This window comes from Caloenas nicobarica, chromosome 16 (assembly GCF_036013445.1).
Source record: "Caloenas nicobarica isolate bCalNic1 chromosome 16, bCalNic1.hap1, whole genome shotgun sequence".
NCBI classification, from domain to species: Eukaryota; Metazoa; Chordata; class Aves; order Columbiformes; family Columbidae; genus Caloenas; species Caloenas nicobarica.
Genome location: NC_088260.1, coordinates 12,626,353 through 12,654,336, shown reverse-complemented (window position 1 = coordinate 12,654,336; position 27,984 = coordinate 12,626,353). Strand labels below are relative to the sequence as shown.

At 43.3% G+C, this 27,984-nt stretch overlaps 1 protein-coding gene across 2 annotated transcripts; it reads right to left on the bottom strand.

The window, feature by feature from the left end:
• RNFT2 (ring finger protein, transmembrane 2) lies at positions 1–27,940 on the bottom strand. 2 transcript variants are annotated; one of them, XM_065646285.1, is made up of 11 exons: positions 27,770–27,940; positions 26,906–27,092; positions 25,423–25,913; positions 22,183–22,661; positions 20,979–21,055; positions 19,301–19,509; positions 16,766–16,919; positions 7,922–8,071; positions 3,509–3,574; positions 1,979–2,080; positions 1–206 (listed from the first exon to the last, which is right to left on the bottom strand). In XM_065646285.1, exons 3-11 carry the CDS (start codon positions 25,503–25,505, stop codon positions 72–74), a joined length of 1,455 nt encoding a protein of 484 aa, XP_065502357.1. In that variant the 5' UTR covers positions 25,506–25,913; positions 26,906–27,092; positions 27,770–27,940; the 3' UTR covers positions 1–71. The 2 variants fall into 2 exon arrangements, with proteins under 2 accessions (XP_065502357.1, XP_065502358.1); XM_065646286.1 differs by having other exon boundaries at positions 19,409–19,509.
• Positions 27,941–27,984: the final 44 nt, after the last annotated feature.

Sequence of the window (27,984 nt, the reverse complement as noted above, 5' to 3'; positions counted from 1 at the left end):
TGGGATCACCAGGTCTTCCAGCTTTTCCTTCTCTCTGCATGTGTTATTCCATTTGTCCGTAGGTACTGGGCTTAATACACCTGGAAATGAGCAGAGGTGGTGCCGTCTTTCCAGCATCGCAGGGTTTCTACTGTGACAGAGCGACAAAGAGGACAGGTCTTCTCCCTGTCGAACCAGAGGCAGAGGCATTCTTCACAGAACACGTGCTGCGGGGACAAAAGGGCATCATCAAGGTCCGGTCTGTCCCTACGCGTGCACACTCGGTAGGACAGCGATGGGAGTAAGGAAGGATTCCAGTTCAGGTGGACAGTGCAGCTGATCAGCAACACTCACATGGTACAAAAAATAAATCCCAGCATTACTAGTATGTTAGTCTGCCAAAGCTAATGATATATTACATCGTTTCTTAATATAGCTGTAGAAAGAAACATTAAAAAGGCCAACGACACTTGGGCTGACAAAGCAGCTCAGAGGGTTTTTGTCTACCCTGTTCCCATCCTCAATTCCCGGGGTTATTTTACAGGTCTTAGCCCAAACAACCCCTTTTCTTTCCCCTATTCCTTATTGCATTTGTTTTTTTCTGCTAACATCACCCACTCCTAGTCAGAAGCTTCGCAGTCCCACTTTCTCCTTCTCTATAAGTCTTAGTTCTAATCCCTTATCTCCTCTCATTTCTACACAGAGTTACTAACAGAAATGAGGAGGGATGACTGTCCAGCACGTGACCCGTCCACCCCAGACTGGAAGAGCAGGAATAGAATCATAGAATGTCCTGAGTTGGAAGGAACCCATAAAGATGATCGAGTCCAACTCCTAGGCAACAGGGCAAGAAGGGAGAATTAGAAGCTGTAAGAAGCTGAGACGTGGTCAACACATGTGGAATCAGCAGAAATGTTACTCCTCAAAATCTCGACTCTGATAAGCACATACAAAGATAGTTTCTCTGGGGCTTACAGCTTGGTAACATCTGCACAGATGTTCACATGAATAGCACTTTTGATGCACACGTGACCTACTTGCTTTAATTTGATAACCCTGTTACAAAGCGTAAGAATGTTAAAGCTCTTCAGAAAAAGGCTCTTGAGCTTTATGCCGATATCACAAGAGAGCAGATATCCCACCAATTCCATCCCCAGAAAAGGCTGAATCGTTCTGCCAGAGCTTTTCCTGCAGGCTCCCACACATCAGCCAGAAAAAGGCTCCGGGATGCAAAATTTCAACTCCCAACAGACGAAGCGTGACCGGGTCAGAAGCAACTGAAGAGAAAATCTTGGGGAAGCATCACCTTGTGATGCCTTTAGCTGCCCTCTGGTACATCAGCAGAACCCAGGGCAGCGCAGTGTGTTTGACAGGTCTTACCAGCACCAGGTTAGGACTCGATGATCCCGAGGGTCTCTTCCAATTGAAATGATTCTATGATTCTATGACTGCTGCATTACTCTGAGGACACCGTTCTTAAGCTCTAGGTTTTGCCAGCATTTACCAAATGAGAAACAAAACAATTCCCAGGTGCTGGCAGCGTCGCCCAACTTCTACACGCAGAACTACTTTTATTCCTGGCCAGGCATTCAGAGGCCAGACTGTAATTACACGGTGCTGCATCAGTCCTCGTGCATCCTATCAGGCCCAGGCTGGATCTGTGCCCCTCTGATCACACTTGCCCATAATTCGGTTGGCCTGTTGACCAGCCAGTCTCCCCAAGGGTCAGATAAAAACGTCTTGCACTCTAGATCCAAGGTCTGGACTGCCAACTGCAGGCCCTGGACCACAGGGCTGCTCTTTTCCATCTCGCTCATCAGCTCCTCAAGAGTGGCCCAGCTCTCGTGCATCTCTGGCAATAAATATTCACTAGGACCTTGATCAAGACCTAGCAAATAATTGTAGAAGTTCTCAGGCTACCTGTGCCTCTTCCCAGCTGCAGAAGTTAACCACAGCAATGCCAACGGGGGAGCCTGACGTGGGAAGCTCGGGGTCTTACCTGGCACATCAGGATCAAAGGTTCCCTGAATTCTGCTTGGCAAATGGCACAGATGTCACCTGCCTCGCTGCACTGCTGGCTGGTGGCACGAACTCCATAGGTCTGTCAGGGAGAGGTGCAAGAAAACCCCACTGTCAAACAGTTTGAAGATAATCTGGTTTGTGGCTAAGCAGCCACACAGACATTGTTTTTCACACCCAGATTCCCTGCACGGCCTGGGAAGGACACCGGTGTCATGTCGCTCTGTATGGGGAAGGGAGATTTGGGCACCAGCACACACAACACAGGGAGTCTGTAGCTCTGCGGTCTCTGTTTTGTTTTCCCCCCGAGCTGACTCCATCTTTTAGTGCCTCCACTTGCAGAGCAATGATAATGAAATTTAATGAGCTCAACAGGGAGCTGAAAGGATTAATTCAGCATCATTTGCAGAGGTGTTTAGATAGTGGGAGGTATTATTATTAGCAAGTTAGACAATAGAAGAAAGAATAACAGCAGCTGAACCCACAGGCTTCTCACTTTTTAAATATGTGGAAGGTAAATGTTGCTTCTCCTATTGTAACAGTAATAGGGGAAATGGAAACATGCTGAGGAAAAATGACCAGCCCGAGCCCACAGAATAAGCAAGCCGAGCTCTAACAAACTTCTATGATGTTATATTCCTTTGCTCTACAGTCCTTGATTTGACCATTTTAAAATACGAGTCGCAGTATTTCACTGCAGCAGATCTAAATATCAGGACCGCATAATGCTGTGCCTGCGGCAGCTCCTGTGTGCTCGGTTTGGCTGGGGAAGAGTCAGTTTTCTCCACAGCAGCCAGTACGGGGCTGTGAGTTGGGTTTGTGCTGCAAACAGAGCTGATAATTCAGGGATATTTTCATTATTGCTGAGCAGCACTTACACAGTTGAGGCCTTTTCTGCTCCTCACCCCACCAGTGAGTGGACTGGGGGTGCACAAGGAGCTGGGGGGGACACAGCGGGGACAGCTGACCCCAGTGACCAGGGGATACCCTGCACTGTATGACGTCCATGCTGGGCTTTTCCTTTACCTGTTAAACTGTCTTTATCCCAATCTACAAGTTTTCTCACTTTTACTCTGCTGATTCTCTCCCCCATCCCACCAGGGGGGAGTGAACGAGTGGCTGTGTGGGGTTAGTTGCCAGCTGCAGTTAAACCACAACAATTGTAGGATCTGTTTTAAAGTCACTGCACAGTAGGCTCTACATACCCCTACTCAAAGTCTTTCTCACACTCTGCACTACGAAGTTTTGTCAGCTTCTTGCAGTTTGGGCCTCAGCGGATTAATCCTTATTACACAGGGCTTCCAATCAGACAAAACAGGCCAGACCAGCTGGGACCGGGCAGATATGACAAAATGTTCCTAACATCCCTGACAAGAGACACCAGCTTATCCAGACATGGGACAACAAATTTTATTCTACGGACCTGACACACTGAGTAATTGTCAACTCCATCATTCAACAGTAACAAGATTCCACCTATGAAACTGGTCTAATACATATGACTACTTACCTGTGGGGTGCAAAGGACCTTCAGTGCCTTTCGGACACTTCCCACACGACTGCAGATGTCAAAAGACTGCAATAAAGACATTCCATTTTAGATAACTTTCAGACAACGTGTGCGCATGTGTGTATACAGTCCAGAAACGCAGGAAACATGTGGCGCGGTTTCTCCAAATGGATACTTGGAGGGAACAAAAATTCTAAGAAACAATGCTGCCAAAAAAATATTTCATAGTGATCACAAAATATGTAATGAATGAGAATTAACGGTGCAGAAGGGTAACCAGAAAAGCTCTGGTAGCAATGGACTGTGATCAGAGGCATTACAGGAGAGAAAGAGGTGCAGACATGAGGAGATTGTGGCAGAGTAAGCTGCCCAGCCCCAGTAGGTAGGAAAGGGCTGAATGGACCCACGGCTCTGCCACACAGCTTGGCATTTGAATGCCCAGGTGATATTATGAAAGAAGTGGGAATTGCCTGTCGTGCTGCAGAGCGATTTAGCAGAATGCAGTGATTAAATGCTGCCAAGAGAAGAACAGCCTCTCCACCTACTGACCACCTCCCTTCTAATCCACCCAGGATGGACAACAGCAGGGGCACCACCAGGTCCTTTTCTCCCCCACTTCCTCCATAGCCCAGTAAATGTGATGTAACTGCACCTGCAGAGCCGTACTTATTCAGGGCTCCTCATTAAAGACTGAAAGCAGTTCAGAGAAGAACAGAAAACTGATTTCTGAAAAGAGACTGAAAGACATAAATATTTACAGCTTGGCTGAGCAGTACAAAAGTGAGGGGAAAAGATGATAAACTGCCTACAAATATCAAAGAGCTGAACACACCCAGCATTGTTAAAGTGAAGACACAGTACTAATAAAAAGGAAAACAGTGTGACAAACCTCATCTGGAATGCCACCTTCATCCTCCCTGTCTGGCAGGACACGGGGACAAAGACACTATGAACTAGACAAGATGTGAAGAAATGATTGTGCAAAGAACAGCCCTGCATCTGTTGGGAGAAGGGCCAGATGACATAGCAGGACCTTTCCATTTCTAACCCGAGCGAGGGCAGGGGGAGACGTGATGCAGAATATGCAGAACTGCACTGGACCAGCAGTAGAAAGGCACCAGAATGCCTGGAGCTGGCTTTCTATTTTTTTTTTTTTTGGTTAGCATGATTAAGTGAGCTCACTGCAGGGAATGCCAATGAGATCATCGTGCAATAGATGTGGAATCAAATGAAGGCACCAATAATGCTTCCAGTCAGCACGTAAAAAGGCTCCCGGGGTCCTACCAGTAATGCTTTCAGTCAGCAACCAGCACTTGAGGCTGCTGGCTGCTACAGGCTTTTTATCTTCTAACAAGGACAGGGATCAGTTCTTTCCTACAGTCCAGTTCACAGCTTTTTCTGGTTGCTTTGCTTATAGCATGACTTCTAGTACCTTTGCTCTGGCTCTGATGCCCCCTTTTCTCCCCATCTATTTCCCACCTTCAATTTTTTTCCTCCGGAGTTTCCTGTACTCCCAAAAGATGCATGTTTCAGTTGTCTCTTTAACATCCATTTATCACCCCCTGCACTGAAGTCTATGTTGCATCAGTCATCTTGCTAGCAATAGGATTGCAACAGTTGCGTTCACAGTGAGTGCTTCTGTTCGGGGTAGGGAAAAAAATAAGACCTGGATGCCCTTACTGATGAACATTTGGGATTTCCTTGCCAAAATCAGAGGTTCATGTTCACAGAGGCCAGTGAGAGACACCACGACAGCTCCCACCAGCTGCACTGAAGTCGAGCCTGCCCTTTGTGTAGGGGAAGGGGATGCGGCCCTGGCTGAGCCCTGGATTTCTGCCAGGAGCACAGAAGGTCTGAGTGCCAAATTGGCTTCTGTGGTTTTTCTAATGTGGTTTGTGGCTTTGCTAATGTGGACTCCTTTGGGTATATTTTCAGTGTCTCAGGCAAGGAATTAGACCTGCAACCCTTGTGATTGTAAATGGGATGCACACACCTAGTATTTTGTGATCTGTACTGGAGGAGTGGGCTCTCGCTTTGCTTTTGCTTCCAGGTAAAGTCTTCACTGTGCAGAGGTCTAATGCCAACCTGGACACATCTGTGATACTAAGTAGCTGCTACACAGTGACCTGGGACATGTTCCTGGAGCCACCACCCTTCAGCTGGCCTATCCATCCATTTAAACCACTGACGAGCTAGATGAATCAAAAGAAGAAACACATACCTTAGAGGCACAGGCTGTAGCCAAGACACTTTCGCACAAGCATGCCCCACAGTCCTAGTCCTAAGTTATAGCCAAGGCCAGTAAACAGCTATAATCTTCTCCTCATAGAGCTTCTAAATATCAGAGCAGCAGAACTTTTCAAAATGAGGTTGCTTTTCCAATGCAGACTATCACAACACAACCTATAAAGGCTTTATAGTAAATAAACATCAAGCTAGTCCAGGAAGAACTAGTCACACCCATGTGCCATGGCCTGAGTGCATTAATAGGCCTTCAGGCCCTGACGAGCCTCACCTGGGGTCTCCACCCACAATCCCCGCCCATGGGCCAGGAGCTCTATTTAAACTCAGGCCTAGAGGCCTCAGCTCATACATGAGCTGTGCAAGTGCTACTTTCAAGTTAAGCTATGGCTGTGCCTTGCTATGGATACTACTGATCTGAACACCCAGTATACAGAGTGTCCTTGAGCCTGTTTCACCACTGTGGCTTTGTGCTGCAATTCCTGGACTGTGTCTGACCCCAGCTGCTTTCACCAGACCCCATCCTGACCTGTGGATTGGTGTTTGGGCTTTATCTTAGACCTGTCTTGCTACTGAAGACCTGGACTCTTTGAACCTGGTTATTACCCCAGGCCTGCCCTGTTGCCTTGTCTGGGTGCTGTGGGGCTGGGCCCTGGCTGGTGAGGTCCTTGCTCTGCCAGCTGTGGTTTTGTGCTTGGCTCCCCTTTCTCCAAGGAGCAGGTGGACCCCAGTGCTTCTTCGCACTATGATTTTTCCAGATATAACAAGTGGCGTGTAGAACTGCAGGTAAGCATCATTTCTGCAGGTGATGAGTTACTTTTGCAAGAAGGGACATCAGAAAGATCACTTGAAATCTGTTCTTGTAATTGTGATTTGTATACCTGACCTCACAAGGCAGAAGGGCACAGAAGGGTTGGATGCTGTTGTCTAGAGAGGATCCAGACAATGACATCTTTGAAAGGGGCAACAATCCTCTCACAGAGCAAAGAGCAGGAAACATGCAGCTGATAGAATGGATGGGTGTGCAGGGAACTACGCTGGTCTCATGTGCCTTCCTTTCTAGCACTGTTTGCTCTGTTTCTGGCTTGATCAGACCTGCTGTGACCAAGTCACCTCCCATGACCTCCTCTGCCTGTCTTGACTACAAAAACTCTAAATTCCTTTACAGCAGGGGTCGCATTGCCCCATTCCTATACAAGATATAGCTGCAACTGCAGCCACATATCACATAAGAACTATAGCATTATATTGTATTGCCCAGCAATCCATTAGCCCCTTTGAGCTGTTTTCAGCTCAGATATTTTCTCTCTTCTCTGTTCTTCAGTCTGCAAGGCCATAGTCCCTTTTCTCTAGGCAGAAACAAGCACCAGGGCTGCAGCAAGCCTGACTCACTTGGCCTTTCTCAGAGGGAGGGATAACACAGGTATATCACTGTTTCCTTCAGTTACTACCCTGTCCCTTGGCAGGGTTCAACACACAATTAGAAACATGGCTATTTCTAGACCTCAGAGCTAGGACTCTTCTAAATAAGTCACACTTATTCATTTACAATTGTACAGGCAGACTTTGTGCTCTTAGCATTCTTATTTTTGAGGAAACATTAATTACTCTTGTCTATTGCTGAGATTCTGGGCTTCTATCAGCCAGACCAGGAACCAAAGTGAGACCAGTACAACCTTTATTTAGGCAGCACTCGGATGATTCTCTCTCACCCTGCTGCACTCAGTGCTGTGAGTGACATAGAGCCTCTCCTGCCTTGAAAGACAGAGGAAGGCTTAGAGAGAAACATTTAACTGTTTGCAACCTTCCTTTCGGTATTGCCTCTAGAAGCCTGGGGATAGCTGATTTCTCTTCCGGTACCGGTTCCCCAAGACTCCACTCCTGTTCTCCTCCAGCCTTTAATGAAAAGTATTAGAAAGCAGCAATGACCTCATCAGCCTGATGCAACACTACATGAGCAGTCACAGATCTTCCTTGAGCTCACCAATGCCCACACACTGGCAAAACAAAATGCTTTTGGCAACTAAAGTACATCTTGTCCCCAGCTGCTGCAGCTTCTGCTCCTGGGTAGTGACAGCAACAATCAAAAGGTGTCTTTGTTCCCCTCAGCTGTGCTGCTTTCTCTGCTTTTGCTACAGCTCCCAGAAGGGTTATTAATGAGGTGGTACTTGCCTTGCAGAGGCTGTACAGGATGATCAGGATCCCACCCAGGAAGTAGCTGCTGGATGGATCATCTCCCATGATGTATTTGTACCACAGCTGGACGGGGACGAGGGAGCGGAACAGCTGGCTCAGCTCTTCAATAACCAGGTAAAACTTTCCCTGGAAAACAGACAAACAAGTGATACACTATTACTATCAGGGAGCCAAAAGAAAAGCACTTAACAGGTACAGGGCTTGAAGTTTATAGGACTTGTGTTCGCTGTGCACCTACACACTCTGTTAAATGGTGCAAAGACTAGTACCCATGAGGTGCAGCTTTCTCTGCAGCCATTGAAGTCAGTGCCTAGAGAGGACAGCTATCACTTAATTGTTCCTTAGTGTTCCTCTTGCTCTGTCATTTATACAGCTATTCTACATTTTTGAATCTTAAACTTTCAGAGCAGGTTATAGATATACACCTTATTGCATATCTGTGCAACGCTATGGAATGCTGGCAGTGGAAGTTAAGATTTACAGGGCTGAAAATGATGTAAACTGTAGAAACTATTAATAATGAGAAAAAAGAATGGAAGGCAAGCCTCTTTGATCCTATACCTCCTTCTGAAGGTATAAAGATTTAAATGTAAGGTGAGATCAGTCATTCTAACAACCTTCTAGACAATTCTAAAGAATCCAAATAATTATCAGTTTGCCAGTGTCCTTCCCTTTCTACTTGGGTATGTTGGATTTTGTGCAGTACACAGATAAAAAGACTGACTCTGGGGAAAACAACACCACTACCAAAACCAAACCAACCAACCAACAACAACAAACCCCCACCACAAAAACAAACCCTCAAGGCATTTTTGAACTCTCAGATACCAAATGTTCCCCAGGACTTTAAGGAAGAAAATAGTGAAAGCATGCTGGTTGAAACACTTCTCTCTCAAAAGAGATTTGAAGAATGGGCAATATCATTTGTAAACCTTCACTAAAGCTGTCCTTGCTGTTCTGGTGTTTACTCCAATTATTAGAGAAAACTTTCCTTCCTTGAAGGATACCTGCAAGGTAACAAACTCCCTCCTGGGTTACTACAACCATGACGTGTAACAACTGAAATGGATTTTTCTTACCGTGTAATTTCTATTTTAAAGTAAGACTAGGGCTGAGAAGCTGGCTAAATAAGGCTGATTTAGGGCTCCCCAGTCTTAATGAGGACCTGTTTATGTTCTGTCCCACCCTGGTGACAGGGCACTCAGGGTGAGCTGTGAGCCGACTACGATGCTTAATCTGCAGTGACATTCATTATCTGGACTGAAAGATTTGCTTTTGACATGTCAAAATTCCTTTATTTGATAAGATCATGGAGAAGAGGAAATTCCCCTGGAATTTTGCTGTGCTGTCCCAGTTAGCTTTGTCATCAGTGATGTCATCTCAGGTCAGTTGTTAATTGGAGAGATTTGGAAGTGGGGGATTAAGTCCTCTGCAGTCCGTGAGGCTGGCGGCAGCTCGCGCCCTTCCCTCGGGTCTTGGGGATGAGATCATCCGGCAGGCCATCCTGATGTACCGAACAAATCGAATCCTTCAGAGAGCTCTGGCATTCTCATGATCTCATTTCCCCCCCAGGACAAGGAGTGAGGTCACACCAGCGGTTGCTAACGGACCTGAGCTGCTTTCTTCCTCTTCTCCCTGCCCCCATCCCCTCCTCCTTGTTAATCCCAGGTGGCATCACATAGCAAAAATCTAACAGCAACAATCTGGGCTCCTAAATGCAAGCAATTTATTAAATTAGCACAGAGGTCTCTATCCAGCCTCCTGCTTCAATATAATCATCGTTTATTTTAGGAGCTCCTGTGACAGAGGGTCGCAGGCTGCTAATGACTATGCTGTCACTTCTTTTCCCCCTCCTCGCCAGCTCTGATGAAAGCCATCAGCAAGCTAAAGGCACCAAACTGTTTGTATTTTTTTTTTTTCCATCTCAGACTTGTTCCTCCCACCAGGCTCATACCCATCATCTCTTATTTAGCATCTCTTATTTATCTCTTCCCTAACAGGCTGGGCTGGGACAGGTCACTGCTTACTTTCTCATTGCATCAGATGGAACCTCTGGATCCAGCATTTGGGGCATCAAAGCTGAAATTCTTGTACAACAGAAGCTTTTGAGGTGCTAGAACACTAGAGCCCACAGCAAAACTTAAGGAAAAATGGGTCACAGGCAGTCCTAGAGGTCCAGACAGACTGTGGAACTGGAAGTGACAGAGTGTGGCTCTAAAATGAACAAGCAACAAGTGACAAATTTCAGTTTCCTCACCACAAAATCTCCACCCTTTACAAAGCTTTCATAGTTCCTTTATCTAATGCAGATCTTCAGTTTTCAGTGCTAACTGCAGAGTATCAGGATTTCTGAGCAGCTAGATACTTGTAAAGACCCTTACAAGCGCGTAGTTATGTTTTAAAGGGATGCATCTCTCCATCCAGCTCATTAACATCACCCACTTGACTATTTGAGGCTTGTTGATAAGCTCAGGGTGATCACAGCAAGGAGGAGGGAAGCAATACAAGGACAGCTGAGCATCCTTTAGAAGAGAACTAGTGCTCCAGTAAATGATCACAGAAAAGCAAGGCTTGTCTGGCATCTTAGTCCCCAGTGCAACTCACCAGCCCTTTTTTTAGACTAGGAAAATGCCTAGAAAATCAGAAGTAATTCTACAAAGGGCTGCAGCTGAAGCAGCATCTTCCTTCTCAGCCAGACACTTAGAAAACACAGGTTGTTCCCCATAATTTGAGCAGCAAAACTTAGCCTTCTGATAGCAGGAACTTATTGCAGATGGTGCCCGTCACTTGGAAGCACATTCAATACACCTTTCTGTCTTCTGCTTTTTAGCTGGTTTTGTATCTTCGATATCTAGGCTGAAGTTTTCAAAGCCAAATACTTGTTTCAAGCTGTATTTTGTCTGAAAACTTCAGCTAAAATAATTCAGCTATTGTTTATCAAGATTAGTAAAAACTTTGTGTTCTATTATACACAAGTACAATTATTTCTCCTGTTTATCTGACTCAGAACAACAGCTTGAAATAAGGCAAGCCTTGCTTGTGTTAGGTGACTTTTCCTTTTTTATAAAAATCCATGTAAATCTGGGATTCTTCTGTTGACTACACTCTACAGAGATTGAACTTTGACTTTTTTTTCCCAGAATGCTTTTTTAAAAACTAAATCAACTACTCATGTGTAACCCTCCATTTCCCTCTACCTTCTTCATCACATAGATCATTTTTACACTTTAAATCATGCACAGAACTCAGGATTTTAGTACAATTGCAATTTTCCTTCTGACCATGCAATATTATAAAGTCTGTAATGATGTCAGCACATACTATTTTTTGAGGGTGAGTGGTACTCATTAAGCATGTGACTTTTTACTATTTTGTTACAGCCTCATTACTTGATGGCAGGTCTGCATCCTATCACTTCATGCTATTTGAGCTCTGCTCAGAGTAGAAAATTAATAAAATTTCTTCATTCTTTTAATGACATCACTGCTACAGTAAAAGATTTTTTTTAAAAAACCTCCTTATTTTCACATTGTTGGCTGACATAAGGGACCGCTGTTCTCTGCACTTTCTAAATGAAAATGTGAGATGTGGAAACACTAAGGTTAAGGTAAGGTTGTTTTGGTCTCCAAATGGAGATGACTGGGATTAGACTTTTTGTAAAGCACTTAATTTTATAGACCAGGTTACCATTAAAAGCTAAACCACTGACTTCAGTTTGCAGCTGTACATGGCTTTTCTAGAATCACATAGAAGTAATTTGGCAAAGAAAAGGATGGAATTTAATTCTCCAGTGTAGCATTCAACTATAACTTGTAGAATGTTCTTCTTCCAATGGTCTCTTTGTTCTCTATGCACTTTCCATTTTCTACAAGAGCTTCTTTCAGCACCTCACCTTGCTTCATCCGTGGGGCACAGCACACACAGGTGACGGATGGAAGGAGTCTTACAGAAAAATAATATGGAGTCACACGATTAAAAATCGAATCATAATATATACACACCAAAGGGGGGCAAATTACAGCTGCAGAAGCAATGCCAATTCCCACATAGCCTGAGTGTTAACTTTTCTAGTCTCTTCTGACATAAGGCTTTGCATATGTGTGCATGTTTGCCTCCACAGAAGGAAACAGAAAGGCATGCTAAGGTTTTACACAGTGGAATTAAAACGGGATGCAAAAGAAGTGAGAGAAGTTGCAATGAGGCAACTGTAAGTTGTGATTAGCACTCAAGGGAGGATCCAAGTCTCACTTGTTCTGTTGCCAGCAGCATTAGGACATATTCTGAAACAGGAAGATGCTGGAAAAAAACTTTTGAGACCTGCTGGCAATTTGGATCAGAGGAGAGCAGGCTCTGCTGGGATTGCAGGTCATGTTGCCAATATAAGAAGGTGTTGGGTAGGAGCAGTAAACAGGATTGTGGTACAGAGGATGCTGGTGAAAATCCATGCAGGACCATGGTCTCCCACGGAGCTGAGCTCTGACACAAGATGGAGGCAGGTTGCAGAACAATTCTCATCATTATAAGTGCTCGTGTTCCTTACAATAACAGTTTAATTGAACAAGGCTGTGCACAGAGACAGAAACAGGTGGAGACACAAGAACCAAAGTAACTGTGGACAGGCTTGTGCTCCTTTAGAACACAGAAGAGCACTGGTGCTACTCAAAATCAAGTCTTAGTAGCTTCAGGATACACAGTTATCACGGATCAGCTGACACTAACATATTGCCTAAAGCTTGCTTCAGCTGAATGATTCAAAATATTGTGCAGAAGACATTCTGATATTTCTTTCAAGTCCAAGGTGCAGTTTCAGAAGGCGTATAGAAAGCTTAATGTGTAGTTTACATGGCAGAGCTGTACCCATCTATGCTAGGAAACATAGTACGTGCCTGAAAAAGGGATCTGGTCCAGAGTCTGTGTGCAAAACTGTGTAAAGAATGGCTGCCACGTACGGGCCAAGTGTCCTCCAACCAGATTTGATGAGCTGGTACTTCAAAACAAAACACAACCTAAGCAAATATTTCAAATATTTTCAAAGATGCAGTGAGTTCACAGTGCTAGTGTTGACTATGGTTTGTACACTTGCCACTGACACCATTTGAACAGCACAAAGAAAAAACATGAGTAATGCCAGTCTTGCCACAAAGAAACCTAACTTGCAATGTCTAGATCTAGCTTTCAAACAAAACTGTTAAGTATTTATTCAACATGAATTTCATGCTATGTTTTCAACAGACAAATGTTAGTGTCTTTCTTTTGAAATTTCGGTCTTCTGGAAATGTAGCCCCTTGTAACTTGGTTGTATTTGGCACACAAAGAAGTCTTACTTAGGACCTTTCTTACATACTGTTTTCCAAGACTGTTGGAAACACACGTGTCCTTGGTATCTCTCTCCCCTATAGAGATAAGGATATATGTATGTGTTTTATATAAAACAACATGGGATACCAGTTTCTTACAGTTTGGTTTCTCCCCCCCACCCTCCATGTTTCACTCCCTTCTCCAGGATATCAGCTTAGATTGCTGACAACAGCATGAGGAGGGGATGGGAGACTTGCAGGCACCTGGGATTTCCTAAACGAAATCTTTGGCAACTGTGTCTTTTTATTATTTATTTCCTTATTTTTAATTCCACCCCCCTCAAGCTGTCATTCCTTAGCAGTGAAAATGAAAAGCTGCCATTTATGTGTGTACAACAATGGAGGGCTCTGCAGGCCACATGGCTCCTGCAGTTTAATTTACTTTAATTCATTTTATATTGAACCAAATGATCTTATTTGCCTTTTTTTAATGGAGAGCCTTCAGCATGCAGGGTGGGAGCCAAGCCCCCTTTCCAAAGAAATTATGAGCCCAGCTGCTACTAAAACTTGTACTCAGCTGGATGTGCACGGGGAGGAGAGGACACCCTTGGCCACAGGTATGATCCTTCTCCCCCTGACTGCAGAGGTGTAAGATCAGAGTCTGATGTTGGGGTTACCTTCCTTTTTCTGCTTTTTTCCTCTATTTGCAAGCTCTTCTTTCCCTGCCTTCCAGCCCAATTGTCTCACAGCCTCTCTGGGCACCTCTGTTTTCTGAGCTGGTTTGGAACCTGGGAAAGTCGGGGATTATTTTGCCAATTTTTCAATCTTTCCTCGTTTTTTGGAGGGGTTGCTTGCAGGGATATTCCCTTCCTGAGTTATTCAAGCTTGGAGAACTCTGGCTAGTATCCTGATAATACAGCAGTCTTCATGTTTCACGCTTTAAGCACTCATCATGTTTACTGTTCTCTGTATTCTGATGGCAAAGACAAACTTCTTTTTCTGCCTTTTATTTCTACTTTACTTTTTCTCAGTTAAAAGGTAAACTGATGCTACTAATTCAAGATGGTTCTTGGTATCATTTTAAACCAAATGTTGCCCTTCCTGTGATGGGGCCATACTAGAAAGACATGATCCAGGTACTTTAGACTGGAGAACTGAGTGCTCTAGCCCAAAATTGTAATCTACTCATTGTCAAAATGAAAAGATGCATCTAACTGAGATAAATGGAGTTTAGTACTACCCCCTATTTTCATTAATGATATTGATGGAACAGAGAATGCTTATCAAATGTGCAGCTGACACCAAACTGGGAAAGGCTGTAAAATGCACTAGAAAGAAGGATTATAATCCAAACTCAACTTGACAGACTGGAGAAAAGACCTGGAAAACAGGAGGGACGGAAGACAGTCCAGAAGAGAATAAGATCTGGAATGAGTGATCTCCAAGAAAACACTCAAAAAATTGGTGATGTTCATTCTACAGAGAACTGAGGGGGAGATATCTCATCTATGGGCAAATTTTATTATCTATTACTGACTGCCAGCAAGAAGGTACTATGAGGATTAAACACTCTGGATTAAATACCTTTACCCCATTGACAACTTCAGGCCCTGTATTGTGGAGAGCTAGAGGCTGCTGTTCTGACCAGTTAAGTCAGCAGAATTCTCAGTATATATATATATATTTATATATAAGTATCTTGAAAACATCTTCTAGCTCTACTCTGTGACTAATTTATATCTCTCCAGCAGCTTTCTACCTGCTATCATTAAGTGACAGCCATCCAGGAGTTCATAAACTACAAGCTGGGCTTCAAGCAGGAACACCACAACAAGCACAGGGGGAGGAAGAGAGTAACTTTGTGTCTGGCAAGTATTAAGATAGCAAATAACTTGAAAAGAATTTGGTTGTCTAAAGTGCAATAGAACTGTTCTAGCTCAGAAAAAGCTTACATTAAAAATAATCATCTGAAAATTAAGATGTCGCATTGAGCTGGCTTAAGAAGTAAGCTGGGTCTTCAAGCTCAGGGAAAGAGCTCAGCTATGTGGTTAGCAATTACAATTTCTGTGGCATCCTGGGGTTCTCTTGGAGGTTTCCCATCCCAGTTTGATCTTGTTGAATTTGTTACACCAGATCTCATCCCTGGTTGGCTTAATGGATGCAGTGCAGAGAGGGGGATAAAAATAAATCCAGATCCATAGTAGTAGGTAACAGCAGTCTCAGATGTCAAGGGATATTGAGACCATCAACAGCATCCTAAGACAAAAAGGGACTTAAAAAAAGTGAGAAATATTGCTATCCAGAAAAAGGTATTAAAAATGAAGCATCTGTGCTCTGAGTCATTATAGGCCCTTGACAGATGTGGTCTTACCAGCCTCCCACTGTAGCTGCAAATAAAGACCCCTTCTCTTTCTTCTCTCCCGACAAGGATTAATGAGTACTTGGGATAGCTCTCAGACAAGCAAGCAAAGGCTGTGAACCTTTTCCAACGCTGCAATTTATCTTGGGAAGACTATTCACATCACTTTACCCTCCCTCCCCAGGCTGGATTATGCTCTGACCTAGCACATTAATCTCCCAAAATAAAATAATAATAATAGAAGATGAAGGGGAAAAAAAGAGCTGGACAATTGCCAGAAATAAATTAATAACCATCTCATATAGCCCTGCTGTGCAGGAACAAACTGCTCAACTCCCCTGCCACCCATGTCATTTGTAAGCAAAACTATTCCCAGTTTAGATATCCCCTTAAGTGCCCTGCCCGAGAATTTCAGTGATTAATAATATCTTGCATCTATATAGTGCGTTTAGTCCCTTTAGCTGCCAGAAAGTTTCTTTACCAAACGCAAACAACACATGTTGCTACATTTGCCACTGAAACATAGACACTACTAAGTGGAGGAAGGGGCAACATGACAGATCTGCAAGATCAAAAAAATATGAGAAGGTATTTCAAGAGAGAGAATGTGGTGAGAAAGTTTCAAAAGTTAGACCTAGTCTACATATGATTTTATAAACACTTAAGTATGTTAACCATTTAGTTAAAATATTTCTTCATCCATGCTTAAAACTGGCACTGTCTTCTGTGGTATCAGTAGCTTCAATTTAATACCATTGCTGCTTTGACCCAAGTGGAAAGCCAAAGAGACAAGCACTTGCAATTTCTTTCCATTAAATGAAGAGATTTGTGCTTCAGAAATATCTGTTTACAGAGATTACTCAGAAAACAAGACTTGGAACACAATCAAACTGAAAAGCAATTAACTCACTGCTAGTACCTATTAGTTTTCAGGCAATGCTTACCTCTCTCTGGACTATAATTACTTGCTGGCATTACCAAACCCTTGCTCAGGTCTGTGATGGCTCAAAAACCAAAACTCACTACTCAGGTGACTTTCTGCCAAAGTTTTGTCAGAGATTGTATTATTTTTATTCTTCCACCCATATTTCATGCTGTGAACACATTGTAAAGGTATCAGATTATCAACGACATCTGAACATCATGAAGAAAAGAGACTCTTACCTTTGACTTGACAGCTAGGATGATCTTAGGCAGGGCAACAATCAGGCATTTCAATGCTATGGTGAGGTACTTCAGTACAAAGTCTGCGATCCCCACAATCCACATCAGGTCAAAGAAGTCCAGCCTCTCAAGGTTGGGTTTCAGAAATATGAGGCTGAAAAGCATGACAAGAAGGCTCAAATACCAATGAGGAGAACCTTGCTGAAGCTTCTTGCCACCAGCTGTATCCACTGCTGGCTAGAGAAAGCCTATAAACTGCACTGAACTTCCACAAAGTTCTCAAGGGCAATAGGAATAAGACATGCAAATGAGTCCCATGGTTCCTCTGGGCCTCTTGACTTTGTTCTTGCCCATTTCTACTGAGGTCAGCAGGCTTGCCCACTATCCAAAAACAGGACCCAAAAAACGTGCTTTGGAAGACTGCACTCTTCATAACCTGCAATCCAAAAGAGCCTTTTGTCCAATGACAGTGCTGTAAGTCCACAAGCTTGCTTTATCAGCTCTGACTGTAAAAGATTTTTCTGTTGAAGCCCAAGTCATTGGTAGTTACGATACCTTGGGGAAGTCATGGCCAAGTTGAGGCCACTGTGTGTTGCTCCTCTGAGTGTGGCTTGAAGCTACTTGTGCATGTGAAACCAAGCGGTGTATTAGACACGGCAGACAGGTCAGAACTTCAGGTGTGTCACTGCGTTGCCACTGTCTGAAGCAGACCAAGAGCTGGGCTGTGTTAATTAGCAACTCTTAACTGAACCAAAGATCAAAAATGTAGTGCCCCTTACATAATGTTATTGACTGGGCTGAACATTTGCTCCTTAAAAGGAGGAGCCCAGGGCAGCAGAACTTCACATAGCAATGGGCAGGAGCTACTGACCTGAGCAGTAATGAGGACTGGACCCTACTCAGACTGAAAGACCGGGATTCTTCTCCAGGATATTTACCTACTAAAGTCTCATGGTAGAAAGCAAAAACTTAACCAAAAAAAAAAAAAAAAAATCCAAAAGTGAAATAACCAACCCAAAATGAAAAGCCTGAATGTGAATTTAAAATACTCACAACACTGGCACAGCACAACAGGTAAAATTACACCCTAAAAACAGAAACAGAATCAGAGACTTTACTACTGTTCATGCACTAGAAAAAAAGCAAAAAGTAAATAAATCAGGAAATGAAAAATAAGCTGGAAAGAAACAAAACCAAAGCAACTGCTTCTAATTTCACAGGCCTCCCTCATGAATAGTCACAGGTCTCCACACTAGCCCAAGCACAATACAGTAGGCACCACAACACTTGCAGAAATAGGGCTTTTCTGTGAAGCTCTTGCCCAGTCTGCTCACTGTTAATAAACCACACCCTAAAGAGCGTGTAGGATGCCCCCAATTTGCTGAAACCCTTTTCTTTTAGATTATATATCCTTTATTTTAAACTAATCCCATTCATGCTTTTAACCTTAACCCTCTTTTTGGGCCACAGTTTTTCCCTGTGGTGCAAATTTCTTTTTAATGCTCTCACACCTTGCTGCCATACCTGTTTCTCTTTTCCGTTCCCTCCACAAGCCCCATACAGAATGTCCCACACTTGCCACCACTTATTTGGACCCACACATACAAGCCTTCTCATCTCACCCCCTTTCTAGAAGTGTTTGCATACCCAGCTTTCCAATGTTCATACCCAAACCCATTATGGGCAATTCCAAAGGATACCAGGGTTGTGGGCAGACTGTGACTCCTGCACTGCATAGACAGTATTGATGGGAAGAAGCAGGGATGCAATAAAATAAACAACAGAAAAAACACACCCAACAGCCATCGAGCCATAACCCAACAGACGCGTGTTACACACATTGTGTTTTCAGTCTGAAGTTCTAAGTCCCCTTCAATGGGACAAATAAAATTTTCATTGGGAAGATAATTCATACAGTTTTAGCTACTAATATCAAAACTATTTTTTCAAGGAACGAGGCTTGATATTGCTCCATTTCTTCCTGTTTATTCTACTAACATTGCCTCATTTAAGTTCTGTATTTTTGCTTCCTATCTGCCATTTAATCCTTGCTTTATAATAAGCAAGGGTAGTACTGAACCAAATCCACGGGTACTAACTTTTCTGTATTTGAGGACCACTTTAGTCAGAATCTGAAAATGGAGGCTATCTTAGCTACCTCAGATCCGAATGCCTCCAAGCCCTGAGGACACTGAAGGAAAACACTACTATTTCACCTCTGCTTTATTTCCTGTAATAGACTCAAAGCTCAATAGACTGAAGGGAAAAGAAAACACTTCAGGAAGAGGAAAATCGGTGGGTCAGTTTCTTATCTGCTTCTACCACCTGCTTTTCATATTCGGTCACCATGGTCAGAATGGAAATTCAGAAGTCCCACTATAAAAAAGTATCCACCCTGCTTCGATACAGAAAAAAGTTGCAAGTGTACATGTTTCGAGCAGCAACATCACAGCCTGGCCCATTCAGACCTGGCTATGCTGACATTATTTTCCTCCATCGAAAGGTATTAAAAGATTTAACAAAGACAGCAGATACCTTAAATACGCACACTTCTTCTCAAAGTGTGGGAAAAGTGGGCTTCCCTCTTTTCCTCTCTGGCAATTACCACTTGCTTCCATCACATACAGCGTAAATTTTGCCCACCTGTTGTACAGCTGCTGAGAGCTGAACGTATAAAGCAAGTAAAAGGTGTTCCCGGTGAGAAAGGCCAGGATCCAGAAGACAACCAACACGGACCTCTTCTCCTGAGCAAGAAAAAGGAGCAAAGATAAATTCAAAAGTCTCAAGGGTTGCACTCTGAGCCTTCAGCTGCTGAAACAATGCAAGACCAACTCAGGGGACATAAATACGCAACTAAGTCTTCAGTAATTAGTTTATTTACATAGGACTGAGACTCAGAAATAGGCTGCTAGGTAAAGACGTATACAAAGACAAGCATAAATGGCTCTCACTCACCTAACCTTTTCAAATAAAGCAACTTCAGAGAAATTAATCAAAATACAATGGTGAAAATGACAGCCTTACTTGCAAAACACAATTTTCAGAGTAGGGATCTTTCTTGGGACATCTAAATTCTCCTGATACTTAAAATGCGGTTTGACAAGCAGATTAAAAAAGAAGAAAAAATCAATTCCATATATTGTACTGTAATTCTGAGCTGTTACCTGTTTGGAACGACACTTCATCAAAGGAATGTTTGACAAATAGATCCAAAGTCACTTAGAAGGTGGCTTAACTAAATCAAATGTAACATAACCCATCATTACATGCAGCACCTATGAATGTTATCTGAATGCATGGAGGTTCTAGAACAAGCATTTTTGATTGGAGAAATAATTAAAGGTCAAAAGAAGTGCAAATTTTGCATTTCAAAAGACATGGAACATTATAGACGGAAGCTGGATGGCAGAAGATCTTGTCCTGGGTCTTGGTCCAGTGTAATTCTGGAAAGTAAATTTTACTCCTGGGATGAAAAACACCCGCATTTTTCTTGTGAGATGATTTATTATGAAAATAGCTCTTTGCAGTGATTCAACAGCCAGGGATGTTAGGCTGAGATTTAAAGCAGGTGGATTAAGGGGCACACTGCTGGAAAGACAGAGGTGGAAAGTGCAAGGCAACAGCAATCTATTACGTGATTGTGCAATTTATCTGTTCATTCAGCATTGTCTCACATTTATTCCACTGCTGCTGGTAGGTAGAAATATACACTTGTGCCACCCACATCATTTTTACAAAAAAGCAATTCTAGTCTTGTGCTTTTAGTGCTGTTGAAATATTCTGCTGACATCAAAGATCATAAGGCCTGTAAAGATCTGCTGGTTTCTTTATATTTTAAGCATATTATCAACAGAGCATTATAAGATACCAACAAGTAATACATCTACAAAATCCTTCAGCTGAACATTTCAAAACAGCATCTAAATCCTAATCAATTAAATCTCATCATTAACTAGTGAAATAGGTTTCAGCACCTCTGCTGTACATAATGGGGAACTAAGGCGCAGAGAAGAGCTCAAAGATGCACTGCCAGTCAGTGGCAGAGCCACAAGCAGATTACAAAATCCCTGATTTTTCTCTCTTTGTTTTATCACGTCACACTTTCACAAAAGAGCAGGATGGAAACGGTGGGAGAGTATTGATGAGGAGCAGGAAGAAGACAAAGCGAAGATTACAGCTCTTATTCTGACAGATTGTAAGAAGCTGTACTCACCTTCAGAGCAACCTGTTCTCGGAGCGTTGAGTTGGCGTATGCGAAGGTGCTGGCCATCCCAATGCACACGGCAATCCCTGCGGGGAAAGGCACTGTCAAAGTACGTGATGCTGGGCAGGAGGATCTGCAGTCCTAAACCATTTAGTGTCAGCATCTTAAGCTTAGAAAAAAATTTACTGGGTGATATTCTGGATGCACTGAGAATTAAAATATATAGGTGACTAAAACAGGGCAGTCTGGACTCGTAAGAAGTTCAAATTCAAGCTAAACGAAAATGAAGGTGCTGCAGTGAGCACTTGCCGCCCAGCCCAATACAGACACTCCATCCTAATGTCAGGTTCTGTGCTGAAGGAGAACCCAAGTGCTGCAAGTTGGGGCTGTACTTTGCAAACAGAACTCAGCTCGGTGACAATATTACAACAGCAGTTCAGCAGCTCATGGAGGACAGGGCGCACTTTCAAAACCATACATGATACCAGGTTCAAAGAACAAGATGTTGTAGACAAGAATCAACACCTGGTTTTGGGCATGCTGACAGAATGGTAAGTGGACTAAACTCAAGCATTATTGGCTTCCCTGGGATAATAATCTCAGCATACCACTCCCACGAGTAAGATCCTCAGCTATGCTACACATAAAATTCCATAGTAAGAGTAGGATTAGATTAATAGATTTTATGTGACCATGGAGGGGATGAAATACTCAGGTATTATACCATTAAAGAAACCTGGACAGACATATTCTTTAGGGAACTCTGAAGATTTCGACTGTAGGATGTAACTGGTTTGATTTCACAACTATGATCCTTCCAGCTATAGAAGTGTCTCATCCCTTTGGACCCTTCTGTGCTACACAGAAGCCTTTGCTCATCACCAACGTGAGCTCTCCACATCTCTCCTAGAGAGAGGTCTGTGTGAGAAGCCTTGGTAACATCCTCAGCCCCTACAGGAATGTCAAGTAGAAATTAGGAAAAGGTACAGAACTGATCTCCCAGGACAGCAAACAGATGGGACTGACACAGATGAAAACATCTTGGACTGAAAGTAGGGTGCATTTATCAAATGCATTATCCCACGCATTTGAATATAACCCCTTCATGCTAGACTACCTCTAGACACTGTCACGTCGATAAATATATCAGACACCACAGCATGATAAAGCTTCCCAACCACCCTCTTAGAATCCAGAAAGGATAGATGCTTACCAAGCTTATGCTGGAAACAAACTTTAGCCAGGAGGATCAAGATGAAGGGGAGTCCCTTCTGCAGCCAGCCGATCACAGCTTTTAACTCAGAAAGAGCTGGGGCTGGCGTCCCAGCCTGTTCATCGCTGCCTTCCTCAGCGTGCCCGTGGCGGTCCCCTCCTGCCATGTGCAGCAGAGACGAACCCCGGTGGTGGCCATGGTGGAAAGGATGTGACGATTGCCGGTGGTGAAAAGGGGCTCCTTCCGTACGACTGGCCCCTTCCTCCCTCGGGGCTGGCATCTGAATGAAAACCTCCCCACCGCCTGCAGAAGAGCCCAGAACCAAACCTGACTGGAACGGCGTGGCTGTGATGGTGCCTGACGGAATTCCTGCCAGGCCTGAGAACAGCTGTTGCGGTGAGGAAGCTTCGGCCTTCAGACTTTCAAAAACTCCGCTTTCATCCACGCTGGTTTCAGAACTGACTGTTTGGCTCCGGTTTCTGCAGTGGATGGAGATTAAAGAAAAGTCGTTATACAGTCTTTTAGCCCAGTCCTGACTGTAGTCATTTAAGAGTTCCTCACACACTATTAGAATATGTAGGTCTCCAGACGACAGATGCTTTTCTCTCTATTTGCTGTTGGAAAGTCACAGTTACAGAACTAGAGGCCAGTAACCAGACTCCTAAGGTAAGATCAGAGTAGTTCTAAAGGACTGATCAAAATATACCAGTTCCTTCATCTAAGGAACAGAGCTCCCAGACATCCCCTTTACTTTTGGGAGGACCAAAGAAATAAGACATATGATACCAAATCCATCATCTTCTATAAGCATTTTAACATTTAAAGAAAAGCATACAAAACCTCAAGTAACTTTACACAGCACAACCAAGACAGGTCACATTACATACAAACAAATTAATCAAGCTAACTCAAAGAAATGATCTATCCCCAAAATCTTCTCTCTCTATTTCAGGATGATGGCTGCTTGCCTACTGAATTAAAAACACAAACAAGAGACAGAGTCAACTGGGGAAGAAAAGTGTTCAGAGCTGCTTGTGTGTCCATGACACAACAAATACTAAAAGTGAAGGATGTGCTCATGGGTCAGGAGAAATTGTTTTATTTTGATGCTCTCAGAAAACTGGACATGGATGTACCCAAATTACTGGGCACTGGACAGAATTAGATCTGGCACTGATTCTTTTCTGAGCTTCTTGGATTATAGCCAGATTCCAAAAGGAGAGTCTTAACTATCTTCATCCTAATACCAAAAGAAAATAGTATTTCTTCACCTGAACTCAGTACTGTGGTACTGAAATGAATACATGGACAGTTTAGATGACAGGGAACAATACAGGTAACAAGTAGAACAATCATTAGGCACTAAATGCCTGGCAAACAGCAAATACCTTTCTAACTAAAAGAAGAGTAAAGTATATATAAAGCTCAGCAAGAGGCAAAGCACACAAATAAGGCACGTTGCAGAGCTTTGGTCTCTCTTGATTTTAATCCCTGGAGATCTCTAACTTTAGAAATAGTGGTCACAAGTGAGGCAGCATGTGCAGCACACACAGGGCCCTTAACCCTCTTTCTCCCTTGGGTTCAAAAGCCTCCCCGGGCATCTTACAGGGCACAGAGCACAGAGCACTGCCTTTCACTCTGGAGAGAGCTTCAGACCTCTCTGGGCACAGCTTCCTACCAAGTAAACTCCTAATAAGGCTTTTTATAGCTACACCCCATTCCCAATGTCTCTCCACAGGCTCCAGCAAGGAATCGAGTCAACAAGACACTGCGCATCTCTTTTTGGTTCAAAATATTCATCAACCAGGTCTCGGATTTTACGCCTAGTGTTACAATTCAGGGATGTACACACAAGACAGGGCCATAATGTGACAGTACTTACATCCGGGAGCATAACAAACAAACTGGGTGGGACCCAGTGTTACAGATAACGGCACAAGTATTGTTTGAAACAACACTACCAAGATACAAGACTATGCTTTCAGCAGGAAGGAATTAATCAGGAACACATTTAAAAACAAACAAGGATTTAATTCTGAGTCTGCTGAAGTTAACAGAAGTGGAGACCAGTGGCAACTGCATTTAATTCTACAGCTAGAAAACCTTCAGCCTACGTTACTGACAACATACATTTACCCTGTTAAAAACCAGAAGTATTTCTAAAAAACAATTGACATTACTCTGCTTATCTTTTGCAGTCAGTAACAGACACCTATCCTGAATACATTTCAACCATTCGAACAGACCCTAAAGTGCCTTACAAGTCTGTACAGACTCTGAGAGCTCTACACTGCAGATGAGAGGGCCCATACAACATCTTATGTGCCTCTTGAGCCCAGATTTGCCTGCTCATGTAAAACCCACAGGCTGCACTTAGGCTTCAGCAGCATCATGCAGAAAAAGTTGAAGCTGGCTTTCTTTTCCCCTGAAACTAAGAATGGTACCATGCTAGAAGTGGTCACGACATCAGTCTTCACCTCTACCTGCAAAACCACTACGAAATACTTAGTGACTGCTTGTGATCACCATCTTTCACTTACAATCTCAGCTTAGCCAGAGCAATGAAATTCGTCAGTTCCGTCTTTGTCTTAGAGTAATTAGATTAGTTTCTTCTTCAGAAAAAAAAAAAAGTCAAGCTCTAACCCTGGGAAAGCGCAAGGGAATATTTAGTACCAGAACAACAACAGTGGCAAGCCTCCCTTGCCAATGTGATAATTACAGAAATGAATTAGAGGTATTCTATTTCTAAATATTCACATACATGAAGCTAGGTACGGATTCTGGGATGATGTAAAGGATCACCCAAAATCTTTATAAAATACTGTCATAGTAGTTGGGAGCTTCAGACCAGCAGACTTTTTAAATACCTTAATAACAGAAGTATAAATTGTTTTTTTTTTTTCATATAGGCAGATCCTTTCAGTTCAGGATAGCACTCAGGATTCCCATGGGACTGTGCCATGATTTGTTCTTGCAGAGCTCCAAAACGTCCTGCCAATGCTAAGCCAACTGTCTCCATATGTGCCATGCTGGATTGTGAAACCTGAAACACTGTATTTCACAGCAGTCAATAACTGACATGGAGGAGGAAAGTCAATCTGTCTCTAAACTCAAGCGTAACGCCTGGCCACACTACATGCACTTTTTGAACTTTCATCTTCTAAAACACACCATGCACTTTAATCAGAACATTTCCCTCTGGAGAGGAAAACAGAGGAAAAAAGAAAGAAAAAGCTGTACCTTTCGGGAGGAGCGTTGTCAGTGTTGCTGCTATGCCGTCTCTGCATTTTCCTCAAAACCTTAAAACACAACACGCTCAACATGAACGTTGTAGGGCAACGATTCCCAGTGCGACAACTAACAAAGCCCCACAGAGTCAGAGGGCTGTGGAGCCCATTCGGCTGGTGACATGGCTGGCACAAACCATGTGCTTCTCTGAAACAGCCCCTCAAGCTCGCACTTGTTTCTCAGTACACTGGCGAAGAAACAGTTTTCAACTGGCAAATGGAAGCGCACGTCAACAGGCCTCCAGGCAGGGCAGGAACTAGTCTGATCCCCTTCTGCAGTGTGTGGCAGTCACAGGGAGCGTCCAGCTGTGCCGTGACATGTTCTGCTGAAGAACTTGAGGACAACGAACAGTAGCTCTCGATGTGACATGTGAATCAGCATACACTCTCTGGAAATGAAATCCCTTCTTCCCCTTCTGAAGAAACTTCCTTTGTAAAGCAAAACTGAGAGGGAGGAAAAAAAGAAAATGTATAAACATTTTTTTCTGAAAAAATACAATCAGGCCATGATAATATTCTTTTAAATAAGCAACTCATCCCTTTTAAACCACAGAAATGCCATTAGCAAACTCTGCACAATGGTTATAAATAATATGCAGATATGTAAAAGATCACATCTTCCTGCTCCACATTCTGGAATTGCCAGCAGAAATAAAGAGAGGTCTGGAGTGAGAAATGAGAAGGCATTGAAGTTGCATTAACTTGAGGAACTTTTTCTAGAACAAGGAGAGAAGTTCTTTGTTTTGTTATTTAATTCTCTGCTTTCAAGTGTCTAATTTTAAGGGAGCAACTGCAAACACATTACGTCTTTAAAATAAAGGTAATTCAAAAGCAAAGAAGAACACAGAATCATCATCACCAAGGCACAGCACAAAGTCCCTGGCAAATAGTCTGACACTGCTTTATGTTATATTAGTTGTATAAAACCTGAGAAATGGGCTAGTTTTGCAAGTGATTTGTCCAGGTGCCCACAGGTGTTTCATAGATGATTCAGAGAGACATCCTTTAAATATTGAAGTCTGATCCTACTCAGCCCTCGACTACAATAGCTACTGAATAAAATGTAAAAGGCTTTTGAAAATACTTTTGCATATTGAAAGTTATAACACTATTTATAACATTTCATACTGCATGAATATATGTAAACAAACGCGTAGCCCTATATCTATATTCTGTAAAGGCACATGCGGCTCTATGGGGAGACACCTTTTTCTTTTGGTATCAGCCATGAAGGGGACAGTGACATGAGCGCTAAGTACTGAAGATGCAGGACGTCAGGAGATGTAATCCTCTGTTCTGCCCAGAGCCCTACAGATTTATGATCCAAAAGAATTTAAATGGACTTTGTTCCAAAAGGCACTCAGCTTCAATACTGACTGGTCCTGCCTTTTCTGGATTGGGGGTTTTCACCTGGCAACACTTTTTTTTAACAGTACCTGGACAACAGGTTTAACCAGAGGTGCAAGGTGCCACGGTGGGAGACAGGGAAGCTCAAGAGGGTGCAGACATCTCACACATGGAGTCCTTCAGATAATCAAAGCTGGTCCAAATTTCAAACCCATCACAGGTCTTCAAGCTGGATGACTGTAAGGCCCCTTGATTGCCACACTCAAACAGGCGCATCTGTAAGAAGCACATGCATAGAGTCATTTTCACCATAGCACAGTGAGTTCCACCTCTCCATTTCCCTGGGAAAGGCAGAGAGGAGCAGGAAGCGTTGATGCTTCAACCCCTGCACGCGTGCACAATCCAATAAGGCTGTTTTCCTCTGGGATCCGCACCTACAGCTCTGCTTGCTGCACAGGCACCTGCTGGGCTGTATTCTGCCTTCCTTGTTTATACACACACGTGTCAGTGTCTGCTAAATACATATATACATAAATGTATTTATACCCTTTTTCCTGGAAAATAAGCCCTAGAATGATTTTCCAGGATTTTTGAGGATGCTCAAAATATAAGCCCTACTCCAAAAACAAGCCCTAGTTACAGTTCATTAAAAAAGTCAATTTAAATTGCGTCCAGGCAGCTATACATGTAAAAAAGTAAAGTTAACTGGCAACAGAATGCAGCAGGACAGACAGACCCTTTACCAAGAAAAGGAGACACCCCCCCAAAGAATGGCGCTCAAGAGACCCCATGAGACCCAAAACAACATGGGTTCACGGCAAAATAAGACCACCTGAAAATAAGACCTAACACATCTTTTGAGCAAAAATTAATATAAGATCCTGTCTTATTTTCGGGGAAACAGTATATATGCACAAACACATATATATATCTATAAATAGTCACATACATACACATATGTACACACACAGAGAGACACAGGTGGGGCCTTTTTATTCCAGTTAGGTCGGGGAAGGAGATTCTCGCTGGAGTCTGTGGCTAAATGGCCCAGCGGGGGCGGGAAAAGGCCGGCTCTGGGGTGCAGAAAGCCCAGCCAAGGAGGCCGGGTCCCCCGTACCTACCGTGCGGCCGCGGCCCCGCCCTGGCCGCGCCCCCTCCGCGCACGCAC

Bases quoted from the DNA above. Each gene is read 5' to 3' on its own strand.
- RNFT2 (XM_065646285.1), bottom strand. From the start codon at position 25,505: ATGTTGAGCGTGTTGTGTTTTAAGGTTTTGAGGAAAATGCAGAGACGG. The intron at 22,662-25,422 runs GTACAGCTTTTT...CATCCACTGCAG, and splicing joins GACAACGCTCCTCCCGAAAG to AAACCGGAGCCAAACAGTCA. The intron at 21,056-22,182 runs GTAAGCATCTAT...CTTTCCCCGCAG, and splicing joins TTGTTTCCAGCATAAGCTTG to GGATTGCCGTGTGCATTGGG.